At 39.2% G+C, this 20,754-nt stretch overlaps 1 protein-coding gene across 3 annotated transcripts in view; it reads left to right on the top strand.

The window, feature by feature from the left end:
• The window catches only part of KLHL2 (kelch like family member 2), a 171,388-nt gene that overhangs the window by 24,582 nt on the left and 126,052 nt on the right, over nt 1-20,754 (top strand). For 2 of the 3 annotated variants that reach the window (XM_027513526.1, XM_027513527.1), the window contains one exon: nt 18,273-18,379. In XM_027513526.1, the coding sequence (XP_027369327.1) occupies nt 18,273-18,379 (107 nt within the window). Of the gene's footprint in view, nt 1-18,272; nt 18,380-20,754 lie in introns of those variants that run through there. The other variant, XM_027513528.1, reaches the window with a different exon arrangement.

Below are 20,754 nucleotides of genomic sequence, written 5' to 3'. Positions count from 1 at the left end.
TCAGGGCAATTGGCCCCGTGTTGTGGGTCCCTTGGCAGAGCATATCTGCATAGGCTCCCAGGAATGTGTGGATAATGACCTGTGCCTGCTCATAGCTTGGTGGTTTGGGACTGCAGTGATGTCTTTTCCATTGGCCCTGGTATTCTTGGTGGTAGCCAAGTGGCCTGCATTCCTCCTCTGGGATTACAAATTGAAGTTGTGGCTAGTTCTGCCTCTGGTGCTCTTCTTTGGTGTCAGGTAGTCAACATTTCTACCTCTGGGGTTGCAGTTCATAGCCATGGCTTGTGCCATCTGTGACACTTGCCAAGACCAAGTCCTCCTGTCTTTGTGCTGGCAGAGCTATTGTGTCCCTGTGACAATGATCCCTTGCTTCTCCAGCAGGTTGAGGCTTTTCCCTGGATTCTCAGCTTTGCTATACTACCCTCTTCAGAGTATCTTCACAGCAGTCAGCTCCAGTCCTCTTCCTGGAACCTGACCCCTGAAACTTAACCCTCAGTACCCAGCCTCCTCTCACCAGTGGCCATGTAGACATATATTTCAGGCTGGGAAGTGCTGGTCAGCACTGATCTCTGTGCTGAATTCTGTTTTGCCTTTTAAGCGCCTGCTGTTGCACTCCCCTCTGAGGCTCTGAAGTTCTCCTAGTTTGTACTTGAGAGGGGGTTTCCATGTGTGTGGAAACCTTTCCTTCTTTATGCTCCCTCCCCAAGGCCCAGGTTCTTGTCCCAAATTCCGTTGTCTCTTTTTTTCTTTTGTCTTTTACCCTGCCTCATTCTGTGAAGATGAGCTGTGAAGTCTGGGTTCCTCTACCAGGGTTCAGAACGTGTTTTGAAGGAGTTGTTCATATGCAGATGTATTTTTGATGTGTTTGTCTGGAGGAAGGTGGTCTCATCTTACTTTTCTGCCATCTTGAAAGTAACCCCCTCAACTGTATTTGGACTGGAGGTATGGCACTGTCTTGTGTTCAGGTTCCCCCCCACCATCACCCACACACACATTCATATGTTAACATCTTAATGCCCAGTACTTCAGAATGTGTTTGTTTAGAAACAGGGCTGTTGCTGAGATACTGGGGTAGGAAGGACCAGTCATTCAGTATGACTGGTGTCCTTATTAAATGGAGACTGGTGTGATTTTAAATGAGTGTATTTTCTTACTTTCTCTGTCTGATAGTTCATTATTAGTGTATAGAAAAGCAATAGAGATGTCTTCTTTCCTGCAACTTGACTGAATTCATTTATTAGTTCTAATGTTTTATTGGTGTTGAGATGTTAGGGTTTTCTATGTATTGTATCATGTCACCTGCAGGTAGTAACAGTTTTACCTCTTTCCTTCCAATTTAGAGTCCTTTTATTTCTCTTTCTTGTCTAATTGCTATGACTAGGATTTACAATACTGTGTTAAATAGAAGTAGCAAGAGTGAACATTCTTGTCACTAATTTTACAGAAGCTTTCAGCTTTAATCATTGGCTGAGGATTTATCATAAATGGCCTTAATTATGTTGAGATATGTTTCTTTATCCACATTTGCTGAGATTTTTTTATATTGAATAGATGTTGAATTTTGTCAAATATATTTTTTTGCATCTATTGAGGTGATCATGTGAATTTTATCCTTCCTTTTGTTAATGTGGTATATCACATTGACTTATGGATATTAAACCATCCTTGCATCCCTGGAATAGATTCCACTTAATCATGGTGTGTGATCCTATTTATATTGTTGAATTTGATTTGCTAATACTTTGTGAGGGTATTTTTCATCTATATTCATCAGAGATATTAGCTTATAATTTTCTTTTTTTGTAGTGTCTTTTTCTGGTTTTGTTATCAGGGTAATGGTGTCCTCATAGAATCAATTTGGGAGTGTTCCTTTCTTTTCAGTTTTTTGGAATAATTTGAGAAGGATAGGTATTAGCTCTTTCTTCTTGATATATTTGGTAGAGTTCTTCTGTGAAGCCATCATGTCTTGAACTTTTTTTTTTGCAGAAAGTTTTTTTTTTTTTTTTTTTTCACAGATTCAGTTTCACTGTTGAAATTGTCTGGTTTTTCTTAATTCAGTCTTTGAAGGTTGTATGTTTCTAGAAATTTGTCCATTCTACTAGGTTATCTAATTTGTTAGTATACAACTACTTTTAGTATTCTCTTAAGATTTTTTGGTATCTCTGTGTTATGGATTGTTATTTTTCCACTTTAATTTTTTATTTGGATTCTCTCTTGGTAGTGAGCCTGGCTGAAAGTTTATCAATTTTATTTTTCTTTAACCAAAAAAACCCCCCAAAAACCCAAAACCAGCTTTTGGTTTCATTGGTTTGTGTGTGTGTGTGTTTGTCTCTGTTTCACTCAATATTTTCTCTGATCTTTACTATTTCTTTCCTTATGACTTTGGGCTTTGTAATTCTTTTTCTAATTCCTTTATGTGTAGAGTAGGTTGTTTTCTTGAGTAAGGCCTGTATCACTATAAATTTCCCTCTTAAAACTGCTTTTACTGCCTTCTATAGATTTTGGGAAGTTGTATTGTGTTGGTTTCTGCCAAACATCAACATGAATCAGCCATAGGTTTACCCATGTCCCCTCCCACTTGAATATACCTCCCACCTCCTTCCCCATGTATTTGATTTCTTGTGCCACACTGTTCTGGTTAGAAAGATTGCTTGGTTGGGTTTGTATCTTGCCAGAGTTTTAAGACTTGTTTAGTGGCCTAGCATGTGATCTATCCTGGAGAACATTCTAAATGCACTAAGAAGAATGTGCATTTTGGTGTTTTGCATGGAATGTCTTTCAGATACTCATTACGTCCAATGTGGTATTTAAGACTGCTGTTCCCTTATTGATTTTTCGGTCTGGATGATCTGTCCACTGATGTCAATTGAGTGTTACCGTATTATTATCATATCTCCCTTTGTGTCTGTTAATATTTGCTTTATATATTTAAGTGTTCTTACATTAGGTGCATATATGTTAATAAGTAGTACATTCTTTTCTTATAATGATCTCTTTATTATTATATAATGCCATCCTTTGTCTTTTATTATAGACTTTGTTCTAAAGTCTGTTTTGTCTGATATCAGTCTTTCTACCCCTGTTACTTGTTTCCACTGCATGAAATATGGGAAAGTTTTTAGATAGAAAAAAATATAACTCTCTCTTTAATGATGGTGGTAGTAGTGTTAGTGATTTTAGGCAGTAGTGACCTGCCCATTGCTAAAGTATCCTCAAATACTTGAGTCGTTGCAATGAAAAGAGTGACTTTAAGTGTTGAATGAAAAGTGAGTAGCTTTTTTAATTAGAAGACTGAAGTATGAATGAACCGTCTTGGTATTATTTTCCTAGCATTTTGTGAAAGGTATATGTTTTCCCATCATTTCCTTTGTGAAAGCACATATATTTGAAAGCTTGGGCTAAGAAGGGAGTGACTTAAACTTTCCTTTAATCTCTTGTGTTGTGTTTTGAAAGGTGATCCTTTGTTTTGTTCCATCATTTGTTTGCTGCTTCTTTAATTAAGCTCATGATTCAATGAATATTCATCTGCTGGGTGTTAGAGATAACAGTGGTGAGCCAAAACAGACATGGCTGCTGCCTTCATGGGGCTTATGATTGATTATAGGAAGCAGGCATTAATGAAACAATCATACAGATAATTTACTGCAAATTTTAATGGCAGTAACTGCTACAGTGAGGGTTGTGAAGATAGATAACAGTGGTCAGGGAAATACTCCCTGAGAGGATAAGAATAATTGTGCTGTCATCAGAAGGAAAAGAGAAATAAGGAAATGAAGTTAGGCATAGGGAATGGCAATATCTAAGTCTTGTGGTGGGAGAGAGCCAGCCTCCTACTGGGGCTAATGCGTAGCTGGAGTCAGATGGGTCGGGTATCATGGCAAGAGAGGAGGCTGAGTGGGTTCGTGAAGGCCAGCATTCTTAGAGCTTTCTGCATTTTGGTCTTTATCAGGAGTTGCCATGGGAAAAGCCATTGTAGAGTTTTAAGCAGGGATATGGCATGATCAGATTTGTATTTTGAACAAAACACACTGGCTGCTGGGTGGAGAGTGGATTGGAGAGAGAAAGATGAGGGAAAGTTAAACTGAATATTGGATATTTGATTTGTTTCCTAGTGCTGCTCTGACATCAGTTTCAATCAGTAGGTTTTCATTTAGTTTTGGGGAGAAAACATAGTTGGAATAATCCAGCAGGTCTGGCCCTGCTGTTTCAGTCAGTCTGGTTGGAAAAATAGTTATTGGGATGTAAAGTGTGGTAGTTATTAAGTGACATTGAAATAAAAGTAAGAAAAATAGTGTGGTTATGTTGAGACATTTTTTTCTTTGAAAAGTCTGTAAAGGTTGACTTTTAATAGGCCTATTCCTCTTACCTTTCCCCCAGCTTCTATGGAATTGGTAGCCTGGTTTTTCACTTATGTATGTGTAGGCCCCTGCTGATGAAGGTCTGACTCGCTTAACTACTGGGAAGGCCACACTAGCTCACCTTCCCCTGAGGAAGATGACCCAAGTTTTGGGACGAAGTCTTTGGCCTTGCCAGTTGTTTTACCTCTTTGAGCCATAACTATGAGGGGAGTGGAAGGAATGTAGTCTAAGTTTCATTGCTTCCCTGACATTTTCTTAGCCTATGAGGTTTTTCTCCTGTTTCCCTGCAGGTTGTATTGTGCCCTTGTCTCTTTCAAGGATTATTTAGCTTTACCCTTCATTCAACTGTTTGTCCCATTTTGGCCGTGAATTGTGTGGCTGTGGACAGTCTGCTTTGGTTCTTTGTGTTGTACCATTTCAGTAGCTAGCATACAAGCAGGCTAATAGTTGGTACTGGTTTTCAGAAAGAAAGATAAGCTTTGAATAGCTGAATCTTCACTGCCAGGTCCACAACAAGGATTGTTTAAATGAAATCACTGACCACTAGTGTTTTAAAAAATGAACTCTCTTTGGGGCTCGTTAGAAATTTTTTTTTAAAAAATGTCATTCGCTTTTCTTTTACCCCTTATTGCAAATTTTATGTAATTCTTTAAAAAACTCTAAAGAGGTCTATTGCTTGTACAGCTGAAAATCTTTAGTTATTTCCTATTCTTGCATCAACTTCCTGCTGCCAGAAATGGGTAGCTGAGAGTAGTTTCCTGACTTCTGGGAAGGGAGAGCTTCTTGTTCTCACCATTCTGCTTTTGGGCTGTCACTTCTAATGGGTAGAATATCAGCTGTACACTGGGGTGTTTTTATGAACATTTGACTGATGAAAGTGAAGTTTTAGAAGTAAAAGTCACCTCACTATTCTTCTAATTATACTTGGCGTAAGGTATGGTTGTGGAAATAGAAGGACCAGGAGTAAGTTATAGAATTTTAATTTAAGTTAAGAATTATGATTTAAGCTTATAAAAGTGAAGTGTTACCTTTTCTTTAAACTAGTTTTTCATTTCTTTTACTTCAGAGGCCCAGATATAGCTCTATGTCCTATCTCAATATGAGCTTGAATAACTCAAAATTATTTTGTTTAAAAACCCTGAGGTCACTTCTAAACAGTGTATTCAATAAGTACTTATAGATATCTAGTTCTCCTTTGAAGTCAGCTAGCATGTCTGGAAGGCTGTGTGGGAGCCAGCAGAGCCAGTGTCTGACATTGCCCATGCCCTTTGTGCAGGAGATGTAGAGAAGAGAATTAGGTGGTGGAAGATTGTGTGCAAAATGTGGGTTCTGAAGAGGGTTCTCACAAGAGAAATTCACAGAAATGATTTTAGCTGGGCCTGATAGGGGTGCAGTAGGATTCATAAAAAGTACTGGAGACGAAAGGCAGTTCCTGGTCTAGATAATTGCACAAACTAGGGACGGGCCAAATGTATCTTGTTTGGTAACGTGCATCAAAATAGTTCATGTTGGGGAGTCTGTAGAAAAGGTCAAAATTATGGTAGGCTTAAATGATGATTTATTGGGACTTAATTCCCAGGGCAGTGGGAATCAGTGAAGGTTTCTGAGACAGGGTGTAGCATTGTAAAGCTAGTGATGTCAGAGGAACAACCTTTCAGTGTAGTGAAAGATGCTGCTGCTAAGTCGCTTCAGTCGTGTCTGACTCTGTGCGATCCCATAGACGGCAGCCCACCAGACTCCCCTGTCCCTGGGATTCTCCAGGCAAGAACACTGGAGTGGGTTGCCATTTCCTTCTCCAATGCATGAAAGGGAAAAGTGAAAGTGAAGTCACTCAGTCGTGTCCGACTCTTAGCGACCCCATGGACTGCAGCCCACCAGGCTCCTCCATCCATGGGATTTTCCAGGCAAGAGTACCGGAGCGAGTCTGGTACAAAAACACATCTCTGGTGGGGAAGTCAGCTCTGTATATTTCCTAGACGTGGCTTGGCAAAGGGAGGAGTTTTTCAAAGCACTAACACACTAACATTTTCAAAAGCAAAGCAGTAACCTTTACAGAGTGCTTAACATATGCAACAGAGTGTATTGGGCCTACAAAGTAGACAAAGAAACAGGCTGTATCCCCAGTACACCTTTACTTGAGGACATTACACTGTGAGCTTTTTGAGGTAACCAGAAGAGAACTCTTGGATTTAACGTTTTGCATTTAAAATAAAGAAAGCAAAAATGACTGTCTTCTGCTGCTGCTGCTGCTGCTGCTAAGTCACTTCTGTCGTGTCCGACTCTGTGCAACCCCATAGACGGCAGCCCACCAGGCTCCCCCGTCTCTGGGATTCTCCAGGCAAGAACGGTGGAGTGGGTTGCCATTTCCTTCTCCAGTGCATGAAAGTGAAAAATGAAAATGAAGCCACTCAGTCATGTCTGACTCTTAGTGACCCCATAGACTGCAGCCTACCAGGCTCCTCTGCCCATGGGATTTTCCAGGCAAGAGTAGTGGAGTGGGCTGCCATTGCCTTCTCCCGACTGTCTTCTAGGATATGGGATAAGACTGGACTTGAATTTTAAAAGTTTCAAAGAGTATTAGTGGGAGCCAACCTATTATTTGTTGAGAAGGAAGCTAATATAGATCCTTGGGCCTCTGTGGTTGCTCAGTGGTAAAGAATCCACCTGCTAAGTAGGAGATGTGGCTTTAATCGTTGAATCAAGAAGATCCATTGGTGGAGGAAATGGTAATATACTACAGTATTCTTGCCTGGGAAATCTCATGGAGAGAAGAGCCAGGTGAGCTATAGTCCTTGGGGTCTCAAAAGAGTTGGACATGACTTGGTGACTAAATAACAGCAACAAATATTGATCCTTAAGTTACATTTAGGAGTTGAAACTTTTTAGTAAATCATTGAAGAAGTTTGAATGTTTGCCTGTATATCACACAGAAGTTGTAAATATTTAATTGTTCAGTTATAACAGTTTTACATTCTAGAAGATAGGATAAACATAAGAGCCTGAGGTCTGTCTTAAGGGATTGCTTATTGTAGTTTTCCCTTAGGACTTGAGACATCCTGGACACAGATCACTACTAAGATTGTATCTGTTTTGCATCTATGAAAACACTGAGTTTTGGCTCTTCTTTGGTTATTTGTACTTTGTTTCTTAGGTCACAAGTGAATTAAACAATAAACTGAAATGAGGCTGGCTTTCTTTCACTTCATAGCTTTATATTGCATATTACTGTTTTTTAAAAGGTTTTAGGAAATTGCACAGGGTGTGAATTTTTTTTTTAATTCCTAACTTATATGTGTGTGTATATATACATATGTTTCTATAGTAAAACATTATTAGCTTCTTTTGTTTTCTTGTTGTACTAAAGTAGAATATAAAACATTCCTTGAAGGATAGAGTAGTTGGGAAGAGCCCTAACTCAAGCAAACTCATTTATTTAAGAAAATTTAAGAGACATTTTGAAGCTAACAGTCTCAAGTTAGCTTATAATCTTCTACAGTGTATCTTAAGCACTTGTGATAGATTTCCTATTAGGTGGTATTTATTGACCATGGATAGAATCATTAAACATTTCAAAGATGTGAAGAATGGATGGTAGTAAGTGAACTTGCTTCTGTTTTTCTCTTCTGTTTTGTGGCATTGCTGATTTCCCACTAGCATGCTTCAGAGTTTGCCTTCAGATTCCCCTCCTAAAAGTCAGAAAACTGGAAGATCTTACCTTGATGTTTCTCATTTGAATTATAGCTAAGAGTATCACCCCTTAGTGAAAGAGGAGAGTGAAAAAGTTGGCTTAAAGCTCAACATTCAGAAAACGAAGATCATGGCATTTGGTTCCATCACTTCATGGGAAATAGATGAGCAAACAGTGGAAACAGTGTCATGCTATTTTTGGGGGCTCCAAAATCACTGCAGATGGTGACTGCACCCATGAAATTAAAAGATGCTTACTCCTTGGAAGAAAAGTTATGACGAACCTAGATAGCATATTAAAAAGCAGAGACATTACTTTGCCAACAAAGGTCCATCTAGTCAAGTCTATGGTTTTTCCAGTGGTCATGTATGGATGTGAGAGTTGGACTGTGAAGAAAGCTGAGCGCTGAAGAATTGATGCTTTTGAACTGTGGTGTTGGAGAAGACTCTTGAGAATCCCTTGGACTGCAAGAAGATCCAACCAGTCCATTCTAAAGGAGATCAGCCCTGGGTGTTCTTTGGAAGGAATGATGCTAAAGCTGAAACTCCAGTACTTTGGCCACCTCTTGCGAAGAGTTGACTCATTGGAAAAGACTCTGATGCTGGGAGGAATTGGGGGCAGGAGGAGAAGGGGACGACAGAGGATGAGATGGCTGGATGGCATCACCGACTCGATGGACGTGAGTTTGAGTGAACTCCGGGAGTTGGTGATGGACAGGAAGGCCTGGCGTGCTGCGATTCATGGGGTCACAAAGAGTCGGACACAACTGAGCAACTGAACTGAACTGAACTGATCACCTCTTCATGGAACACAACTTTGTTGTGGTGAAGGGGCTTAGGTAACTCAGTGAAGCTATGAGTCATGCTCTGCAGGGCTACCTAAGATAAACCGTTCATAGTGAAGAGTTCTGACAAATCGTGGTCCACTGGAGGAGGTAGTAGCAAAACACTCTAGTATTCTTGCCAGGAGAACCCCATGAACAGTATGAAAAGACAAAAAGATATGACAGTAGAAGATGAGCCTCCCCAAGTCAGAAGGCGTGTGGTATGAGGAGGAAGGAAATGCCATGAAATAATGGGCCCAGATACCATGATCTTAGTTTTTTGAATGCTGAGCTTCAAGCCAGCTTTTTCACTCTCCTTTTTGTCCTTCATCAAGAGGTTCTTAAGTTTCACTTCACTTTCTGCCTTTAGAGTGGTATCATCTGCCTATCTGAGATTGTTGATATTTCTCCTGGCAATCTTGATTCCAGCTTATGCTTCTTCCAGTCTGGGATTTCATGTAATGCATTCTGCATATAAGTTAAATAAGCAGAGTGACAATATACAGTCTTCTCATACTCCTTTCCCAATTTTAAATCAGTCAGTGGTTCCATGTCCAGTTCCAACTGTTATTTTTTGTCTACATACAGGTTTCTCGGGAGACAGGTAAGTTGGTCTGGTACTCCCATCTCTTTAAGAATGTCACACAGTTTGTTGTGATCCACAGTCAAAGGCTTTGGCATAGTCAATAAAACAGAAGCAGATGTTTTTCTGGAATTCCCTTGATTTCTCCATGATTCAACAAATGTTGGCAATTTAATCTCTAGTTCCTCTGCCTTTTCTAAACCCAGCTTGTTCATCTGGAATTTCTCATTTCAAGTACTGTTGAAGTTTAGCTTGAAGGATTTTGAGCATAACCTTGCTAGCATGTGAAATGAGCACAGTTATACAGTAGTTGGGACATTCTTTGCCATTGTCCTTCTTTGTGATTGAAATGAAAACTGAACTTTTCCAGTCCTGAGGCCACTGCTGAGCTTTCCAAATCTGCTGATACACTGAGTACAGCACTTTAACAGTATCAACTCTTGGGATTTTAAATAGCTCAGCTGGAATTCTGTCACCTCCACTAGCTTTATAGTAATGCTTCCTAAGGCCCACTTGACTTCATACTTCAGGATGTTCAGTTCTAGGTGAGTGACCACACCATAGTGGTTACCCATGTCATTAAGACATTTTTTGTATAGTTCTTCTGTGTATCCATCACCACTTCTTATTCTCTTCTGCTTGATAGTTCCCTTACTATTTCTATCATTTATTGTGCCCATTCTTATATGAATGTTCCCTTGATATTTCCAATTTTCTTGAGATCTCTCATCTTCCGCATTGTTTTCCTCTATTTCTTTGCATTGTTCGCTAAGAAGGTCTTTTTATTTCTCCTTGCTATTCTCTAGAACTCTGCATTCAGTTAGGAATATCCTTCCCTTTCTCCTTGACTTTCACTTTTTTTCTCAGCTATCTGTATAAAGACTTCTTAAACAACCACTCTGCCTTCTTGGATTTCTTTTTCTTTGGGATGGTTTTGGACACTGCCTCCTGTACAATATTATGAACCTCTGTCCACAGTTCTTCAGGCACTCTGTCTACCAGATCTAATCCCTTGAATCTATTCATTAACTCTACTGTACAATCATAAGGGATTTGATTTAGGTCATATTTGAATACCCAAGTGGTTTTCCCAACTTTCTTCAACTTAAATCTGAATTTTGCAATAAGAAGCTCACGATCTGATCCACAGTCAGCCCCAGGTCTTCTTTTTGCAGACTGTATAGAGGTTCTCCATCTTCAGTTGCAAAGAGTAGAGTCAATCTGATTTCAGTATTAACCATCTGGTGATGTCCATGTGTAGTCATCTCTTGAGTTGTTGGAAGAAGGTATTTGCTATGACCAGCATGTTCTCTTAACAAAACTGTGTTAGCTTTTGCTTTGCTTCATTTTGTACTCTGAGGTCAAACTTGCCTGTTCTGGTTATCTCTTGACTTCCTACTTTTGTATACCAATCCCCTAAGATGAAAAGCACATATTTTTTGGTGTGAGTTCTAGAAGGCGTTGTAAGTCTTCATAGAACCAGTCAGCTTCAGCTTCTTCAGCATTAGTGGTTGGGACACAGACTTGGATTACTGTGATGCTGAATGATTGCCTTGGAAATGAACCAAGGTAATTCTGTCATTTTTGAGATTGCACTCAAGTACTGCATTTCATACTCTCCTTTTGACTACAAGGGCTGCTCCATTTCTTGCTCCCAGTAGTAGATACAATGGTCATCTGAATTAAATTTGCTTTTTCCCATCCATTTCAGTTCACTGGTTTCTAAGATATCAGTGTTCACTCTTGGCATTTCCTGTTTGACCATGTCCAATTTATGGACCTTGATTCATGGACCTAACATTCCAGGTTTTTATACAGTATTGTTCTTTATAGCATCAACTTTCCTTTCACCACCAGGCCCATCCACAGCTGAGTGCTATTTCTGCTTTGGCCAGCTGCTTCATCTTTTCTGGAGCTATTACTAATTGCTCTGCACTCCTCATTTTCCAATGAGGTGTACTCAGATTGGAAAAGACCCTGATGCTGGGAAATGTTGAAGGCAAAAGGAAAGGGGCAGCAGAGAATAAGAAGGTTAGATAGTATCACTGACTCAGTGAACAGGAATTTGAGCAAACTCCCAGAGATAATGGAGGACAGAGGAGCCTGGTGTGCTACCGTCTATGGGGTTGCAAAGAGTTGGGTACAGCTTAGTGACTGAACAGCATCAACAGTAACAGCAAGGATATCTAGCTCATATTTTATTTCATCAGATTTTTAAAATAATTTTTAATGAAGATGTTTTCCTTGTACATATTTTCCTTTTTCTGCACGTAGTTTTTTCATCACACGTGTTCAGAACTCACTTCTACCATTACTGTTTCCTCTCTGTAAAATCCTCATGTTTCCACTTTGCTTCATCCCTATTATCTTTTCCCTGTTGCTCATATCTTCTTTCACTTTATTTCCAATTATTGGTGTTTTTTTTTTTTTTCTCTCTTAACTATGACCAAGTATTCTTAGAAGTCCTTAAATATGGATTCTTTACCTTCCCTTCTCTACAAATACTCAGTAATGTGCTTCTTGCCACATCTTCTTGTGACATGTTTCTATGTGAAATTCTCTATTCTGGGATCCTGTTCTTGTTTAAGGCACTTTCTAAATCATTGACCATAGTTGGCCATCACCCTTTCTTATTTTGCTTTGAAATTTCAGCAGGTACAATCTCTGCTGTTTTTCAGGACTCTGAATGTGGTGGTGAACCAGCAGCTAGGTTTTCCTTGTGCTTCACTGCTACAGAAATTCCCATTCTAACCATCATTGTTTTAAGGAGAAAAAGTTGATGGTGCTACCACTTGTTATGGAGTTGTGTTGCTCTTCAAGATTATTGACATTTTAGCTAGGTTACATCTCGCTTGTCTGTTGAACGACATTATCAGTTATAGGAGGTTTGGTTAAATATGACTGATTTAATTAAAACAGCTTGTTTTTCTATCTCACCTCCTCTTGTGCTAAGCAGCCAGCATTTGATGAAGCAGCTTAACCAGCTCCAAGTCTGCCTCTTCCTGTGCACCTGAGGAAGAAAGGTGGACAGATGCTATGTAATCTCTCCACCACCCCCACCTCCAGTCGAAAGTAAATTCTTGTTTCCTGAAACTACCAATTATTTTAGATACCTCAGAGCCTAATGGCACATTCTAACTTTAAGAAGATATACATTAGTCCACTCTTATCCAAGGTTTTGGTTACCGTGGTCAACTACAGTCTGAAAATATTAAATAGAAGATTCCAGAAACAAAATTCATAAGTTTTAAGTTGAGCACTGTTCTGGTTGTGTGATGGTATTGTCCTGCCTGCTCCAGCTTGAAATGGGACTCACCCCTCTGCCCAATGTGTCTCAGCCATTCGTCACTCAGCAGCTCTCTTGGTTGTTAGGTTGATTGTTGCAGTGCTTATGTTCAAGTGACCCTTATTTTACTTCATAATGGCCCCAAGTGCAGGAGAAGTGATCCTGGCAATTCAGAAATGCCAAAGCTTTAAGTGAAAAGTGTAAATGTTCTTAAGAAAAAAACATCATATGCTGAGGTTGCTAAGATCTGTGGTAAGAATAAACCTTCCATTTGTGAAATTGTGAAAAACGAAAAAGAAATTTGTGCTAATTTTGCTGTCACACCTCAAACTGTGAAAGTTATAGCCACAGGGCATGATAACTGCTCAGTTAAGATGGAAAACACATTAAATTTGTATAGTAAGGTATTTTGGAAGAGCGAGAGTACGTTCACATAACTGTTATTACAGTATAGTTATTGTTCTGTTTTATTATCACTGTTGTTAATCTCTTACTATGCTTAATTTATCAATTAAACTTTATCATGGGTATATATGTATGGGAAATAACAGTACATACAGGTTTCAGTGCCATCTGCGGTTTTAGGGATCCACTGGAGGTCTTGGAATGCCTTCCCAATGTAGGGAAGGCTTCTGTATATATATATATAGAAACAATAGGGTTTTCCAGTCTTAGGAATTCACTCCTTTGATACCTGAAAACCAAAGAGTGTGTTGATATATTTGGGTATGATTTATTTTCAAAGGAGTTTTTTCCTGAGAAGGACCATTTGTTACGATGTTTCACTTGGGAGATGAGTGTCTATCTTTTTTCTGTATCATTTGAGTTTTATATGAGGCCTGTGTAACCCCTGTTCTTCTCCAGACATGAGCCCTTAGAAGTTATTCTCTTTCCGAAGCTTTCCTGTATGTTAGGGCTTGGCTTGTGTGCTGTGTACTCCAACCTCCCACACTTGCCCTAATAGTTGTCATTTCATTTTGTAAGTGTCTGTTAGCTTGTCTCTTTGCCAGCCTCCAGGGTAGATTCCTTACTGTCATGGGCATTGTCTTATTTATTGTGGTGAACATGTGGTAAATATGTTATTGCTGGAATTGAATACTAAAACTAAGCATGTCTTTGATCTATAACGTGGCATGACACTCCATGTGACCTATCCCAAGGTGTGACTTCGTACTGGTTTGCCTTTGTTTTTATCTTACTAGTTAATTAACTGACATTGTCCTTGGTGCCCTGTATGCACTTTAGATATTTGATGAATGAGTGAATAAGTGCAGATTTTACTAATTAGCAACTTTATACCTTCATTCTGAAAGACTTTAATTTTTTTAGTCAATTGCCTCATTAGATTTCACATCAGATCAGATCAGTTGCTCAGTCATGTCTGATTCTTTGTGACCCCATGAATCGCAGCACGCCAGGCCTTCCTGTCCATCACCAACTCCCGGAGTTTGCTCAGACTCACGTCCATCGAGTCAGTGATGCCATCCAGCCATCTCATCCTCTGTCATCTCCTTCTCCTCTTGTACCCAATCCCTCCTAGCATCAGAGTCTTTTCCAATGAGTCAACCCTTCGCATGAGGTGGCCAAAGTACTGGAGTTTCAGCTTTAGCATCATTCCTTCCAAAGAAATCCCAGGGCTGATCTTCTTCAGAATGGACTGGTTGGATCTCCTTGCAATCCAAGGGACTCTCAAGAGTCTTCTCCAACACCACAGTTCAAAAGCATCAATTCTTCGGCGTTCAGCCTTCTTCACAGTCCAACTTTCACATCCATACATGCCCACAGGAAAAACCATAGCCTTGACTAGACGAACCTTTGTTGGCAAAGTAATGTCTCTGCTTTTCAATATGCTATCTAGGTTGGTCATAACTTTCCTTCCAAGGAGTAAGCATCATTTAATTTCATTGCTGCAGTCACCATCTGCAGTGATTTTGGAGCCCAGAAAAATAAAGTCTGACACTGTTTCCACTGTTTCCCCATCTATTTCCCATGAAGTGATGGGACCGGATGCCATGATCTTCGTTTTCTGAATGTTGAGCTTTAAGCCAACTTTTTCACTCTCCACTTTCACTTTCATCAAGAGGCTTTTTAGTTCCTCTTCACTTTCTGCCATAAAGGTGGTGTCATCTGCATATCTGAGGTTATTGATATTTCTCCGGGTAATCTTGATTCCAGCTTGTGTTTCTTCCAGTCCAGCATTTCTCATAGTAGAAATATAAACTCACCATGTATACTTTGGGTATGGATGGCTAAAACAAATTTCTGTTATTTTTATTGCTGGATTTTATTTGTAGCTCTCTTCTCCTCATCCAAAGTCATTCAACTTCTTGTGAGCATGCACACTTGAAAAGATAAGAATGTGTCTACATTCAGTAGACACAAACTGGCTGAATGATAGGAAGATTGGTCAAATCTCTCTTGTCTGCAAGTACTGTTTTAAAAATATGTTATTGCTGGAATTGAATACTAAAACTAAGCATGTCTTTGATCTATAATGTGGCATTACACTCCATGTGACCTATCCCAGGGTGTGACTTCATACTGGTTTGCCTTTGTTTTTATCTTATTAGTTAATTAACATCAGCTAATAAGCTACTATTATACCTTGGTGGCTCTGATGGTAATGTATCTGCCTGCCATGCAGGAGACTCAGTTTGATCCCTGGGTCAGGAAGATCCCCTGGAAAAGGGAATGGCTATCCACTCCAGTATTTTTTCTGAAGAATTCCATGGACAGGGGAGCCTGGTGGGCTATACTCCATTGGGTTGAAAAGTTGGACACAACTGAGCAACTAACTTATATTAATTATCTTACCAGTAGCCAGTAAGGCCAAGATAATTATGTGATAAAAGGTTTGGATCAATGAGTAATTATAATTGAAGCTGAGTGTAATTACGGGATTTTGAGGTGTTCAGTGTAATTCCATTTAAGTTCCATCTTGAAACTAGAACACTAGGAAGGATTATTGACAAAAGGAAAAGAGACATAAAGACGCAGTTGACTCACGTTTGAGCTGTGTGGAGATGGTTATGGTGGGAAACCTGGATGGCTCTGCTCACCCCAGCATCCCTCTTCTCACATGCTCTTTTTGTGCCACATTCCCCGTAGTACTTTGCTACTTAAGGTCTCCATCCAGTAGCCTCTGCTCTTCTCTCTGTGTGAGATTCTCTTGCTCCTCTCCATCCAGGTAACACTTATCTGTGATTAGAACTCAGCTAAGTACAGTAGCTGCAGGGTGCCTTTTCTGACCCCGAGTCTGATTTAGATGCTCTCCTGTTCTCCTAGCGTCTTCCCTCTGGCACTTTCTACTTTGTTCTGTAATCCTTGCATTGTCAGACCTTTCTGCTAGTCTCCTTAAGGGCAGAGAAGATCTTTCAGTGCTTTGTTGAATTTGACTTCTCTAACTATTTTTGTAGTGGTAGTGCTAAAAACCCACTAAAACTGGGCCTTTTGTAAACTATACGTAAGAATTCTGCATCGTATCTGGTGTACCGTATGTCTAATAAAAAATGGCTGTTGTTTATACTTTCTATTCCCTATTTTATTCAAGCTTTAACACGTCTTAAAATCACATAACTTTAGATGGTTTTGTAAACCAGACTCCTTAGATTTGAATCCTGGCATTGCCACTAGTGGTGACTTTAGACTGCTTATTCATCTTTACCTTGGTTTCCCCAGCTATACATTTTAAGGGTAGAAATTACAATAACATGAACCTCATAAGATATTGATTAGAGAAGGCAATGGCAGCCCACTCCAGTACTCTTGCCTGGAAAATCCCATGGACAGAGGAGCCTGGTAGGCTGTAGTCCATGAGGTCGCTAAGAGTTGGACGTGAGTTAGCAGCAGCAGCAGCATAAGATATTGATAAGGTCTAAGTGAAATTATACATGTGGATGGAACTCCCGCATAACATCTTCCCAAAAAACCACTGACTTCCTCCTGCTTACTTGAGAACCCATGGAATTCATAGAATTGCAGAGTGGTTTCAACTGCTCAGAGTGTACTATGGACTTTGTCAGTTTTCCACATTGATCTGGAGGAATTTCAGAGAGTTATGTGCCACATCTGGAGCCTAACAGGTTATGTCTCATCATAACCCATGCTTCAGCTTACAGGGCACAGTGAGCTTATCTCTGGGATGCTGTCCTCACTGTGGCTGGGTTGGCCCCTTTTCTTACAGTTTCTTCTAGACTTGGAGGGAATGTGAGTACCAGTAGGATCTTCAGAAGTTTTGGTGTGAACTCCACAGAAATAGGGCTTCCCAGGTGGCTCAGTGGTAAAGAATCCACCTGCCAATCAGGAACCGTAGGAGACGCAGGTTAGATCCCTGGATTGGAAAGATCCCCTGGAGGAGGAAATGGCAACCCACTCCACTATTCTTGCTGAGATAATCCCATGGTCAGAGGAGCCTGGTGGGCTACAGTCCATAGGGTTGCAAAGAGTTGAAAATGACTAAATTGACTGAGTGCGCATAGCACAGCACAGAAAGAAGTTTGAAAGTGGTGTGGGAAATGGAACACTCAACGACTAGGTTAAGCTCCTGTGAAAATGTTTCTTGTAAGCTATTAGAAATTGTAGAAGCTGGTAGGCACCCTTGTGGGGAATGGGGATAGTTTAGCAGGAGGCCTAGTGTCACCTAGGTACACTATACTCATGAATTCAGTGTCAGGATATTTGAGGTGCAGAAAGGACTTTCGGCTCATCACACCTTGTTTCAGTCATTAGTGACGTGATTGCCAGTAAGGTTGGTAGAGTCCTCTTCTTTTTTCTGAAATTAGTGCCAGCAAAGTTTTACCCCAAAAAGATACTCAGTGACATTCTTATTTAGCTGGAGCATTTCATCTAGCAGCTTATATAGCTTGTGAAAAGTGTTTACTGCATGTTTTTGAATGCATTAAAATGCATATCCATTAAAATGGATATTTTAGAACTGGAAGTGTAATTATATGTACTGAATAACTTTTAAGGTAACAAAATTCTTTTTAATTTTATGTGTGATAATATTTTCTGACATTGAAGAATGAGATGTTTTGCACTGGAAAATGTTCTCATTAAGTTAAACTTCAAATGCTCAAATGCCTTTCATGTAGCAAGTAGTTGAATATAACTCTACCTTTGCTTCATGACCCAGGACATTTCCTGTGTCTGTATAGTTTTGGTACTTTGACCCAATTTAGTTTTCTCTGTGTGTTTTATTTTGTCTCGTCTTAGTGTCATACCACCATCTGCCACTTCTGCTGATGCAGTTCTTAATATAAACAACTTCCCCTTCCTACTCCATTGATAATTTGCTGCCAGTAACTTTCATTAGGTTGAGATAACACAAGCAAAATTCTGAGTGAGGGCAAAGGCATGTTGGCCTATGTCATGGCTGTTTTATTTGTGCTTCATGTTTGGGAACTCATTTTTAAGGATGGCAGTTTTTAGTTAAGTCTTCAGAAAATTGGGGCTTCACTGTAAAGGTTTTGCATAGGATGTTCAGTGCATTTATTGTTGTTATCATTTAAATTTTTTCTCTCTCTCATAAACAGTCAGAATTTGCTGTGTGATGTCACGATTGTGGCCGAAGACATGGAAATTTCTGCTCATAGAGTGGTGCTGGCTGCCTGTAGTCCTTACTTTCACGCCATGTTTACAGGTATGAAATGTTTTGGTTATGGACATTTATAAAATGTATACAGATTTGGGCTTTTCTTTCCACATTTTCTTTTTTTATATTTACTTATTTTTGGCTGCACTCAGTCTTCCTTGCTTCACGAGGGCTTTCTCTGGTTGTGGTGAGAAGGGGCTGCTCTCATTGCAGTGACGGGCATCTCATTGAGATGGCTTCTCTGGTTGCAAAGCCCAGGCTCTAGGTATGCAGGCTTCGGTAGTCGCGGCACACAGGCTCAGTGGGTGCAGCTCGCAGGCTTTAAAGCATAGGCTCAGTAGTTGTGGCACGTGAGCTTAGTTGCTCCATAACATGTGGAATCATCCCGCACCAGGGATCAAACCCTTGTCCTCTGCATTGACAGGCAGATTCTTAGCACTGTGCCACCAGGGAAGTCCCACATTTTCTTTTCTTATTAACATTTTATTGTTATGAAATTAAGCATTGTAGTAGAAGAAAATGCTGTTGTTTTGTTTTAAATTACTCTTCATCTTTGTTTTTCATTATTGTTACCATGTTGTGTACATACATGTGTACATTACATACAAGTACAATTTTATGCTCAGCCTCCCCCTTTTGCATTTATATTTGTATATACTGGCTAAGTTTGCCTCCCTGCAGTTTATAAGAGCTTTTAGCATTTTCTTATTTTGACGAAAGTAAATTGCTTTTACTGTTCTGCATTTCTTCAAAGGATTTTCACATTTGCCTCATCACTGTTTATAGTGAACAAATAAATGTTTAGTAAATGCCTTTTGATTCAGCAATATAAGAAAATAGAGTGGATACTTAGTTATAAAAATACATAGAATAATTTTAGTATTTCGGACAAAAAAAAGTAGTTTACTAATGCCACACTAGAAGCTGTTAAATTCATTTTTCTGTCTTTAAACCCTTTAAAAAAATACAGTTGATGTACAATATTTTGTTTTAAGAGCACTGTTTAATGATTTGGCATTTGCATGCTGTATGAAATGGTTAGATGATCACTATATGAGTCCTTTAGCCACGTATCCCCACACAGAATCACTATAGTATCACTGTCTTTATGTTGTGTATTACATCCCCATGACTTTATTCTTTTCATAATTATAGGTTTGTATCACTTAACTATTCACCTAATTCTCCCCCTTTCCACCGTGCTCACCTGTGTCAATTGCCCGTTTGTTCTCTGTGTTTGTTGATTCTGTTTTCACTTTATTTTGTTTGTTTTGTTATCTTTGATTTCACATATGAAATCATGTAATGTTTGTAGTCTCTGTTTGACTTATTTCACTTAGCATGATATCCTCTAGATATATCCGTGTTGTTGAAAATGGTAAGATTTCATTCTTTTTTATGCCTATTCATATTTCATTGTATATATACCACATATTCTTTATCCTTTTATCTATCAATGGACACAGGTTGCTTTTATATGTTGGCTATTGTAAGCAGTGCTGCAATGCTGCAATAAATGTAGAGGTGCACATATTTTTCCAGTTACTGTTTTTGTTTTCTTCAGGTGTGAAGAAAGTTGAATTGGTGAATCATATGGTAGTTGTATTTTTAATTTTTTGAGGCACCTGCATACTGTTTTCCATAGTGGTTGTATTAGTTTATAGTCCTGCAAACAGTGCACAAGTGTTTTTCTTTACATCTTCACCAATATTTCTTATTTGTTAACTTCTTGAAAACAGCCATTCTGACAGGTATGATATAGATCTTATTCTGATTTTGATTTGTGTTTCCCTGGTTATTAGTGATGCTGACTACCTTTTCATATGCCTGTTGGCCATCTGTATGTCTTCTTTGGAGCAATGTCTATACAAGTACTCTGGCCATTTTTATTTTTGATGTTCAGTTGTATGAGTTTTTTGTTTATTTTGGATGGAAACTCCTTATTGGATGGTTCATTTGGAAATACTTTCTTTCACTTGGTAGGCTGCCTTCCTAGTTGTTGATAGTTTTCACTGTGCAAAAGCTTCTTAGTTTCATGTAGTCCCATGTGTTAATTTTTGCTTTTGTTGCCGTTCCCTGAGAGAGAAATCCAATAAATATTGCTTTGATCATACTGTCTATGCTTTCTTCTAGGAATTTTATGGTTTCAGGTATTAAGTCTTTAATCCATTTTGAGTTTATTTTTGTGCATGATATTAGACAGCAATCCAGTTGGATTCTTTTGCATGTAGCTGTCCACTTTTCCCAGCATCATTTATTGAAGAGACTGTCTACTCCCCATTGCCTTTTTTGTTGGAGATTAATTGACCATTTAAGTTTTGATTTATTTCTGTACTATTTAGTTATATTGACCCATGTATTTTTCTTTTTTGTACTAATACTAGACTATTTTGATTACTGTACCTTTGTAATATAGATTAAAG

Source organism: Bos indicus x Bos taurus, chromosome 17, assembly GCF_003369695.1.
Source record: "Bos indicus x Bos taurus breed Angus x Brahman F1 hybrid chromosome 17, Bos_hybrid_MaternalHap_v2.0, whole genome shotgun sequence".
Classification (NCBI taxonomy): domain Eukaryota; kingdom Metazoa; phylum Chordata; class Mammalia; order Artiodactyla; family Bovidae; genus Bos; species Bos indicus x Bos taurus.
The sequence above is the reverse complement of the archived record's forward strand: the minus strand, read 5'-3'. Positions and strand labels throughout refer to the sequence as shown.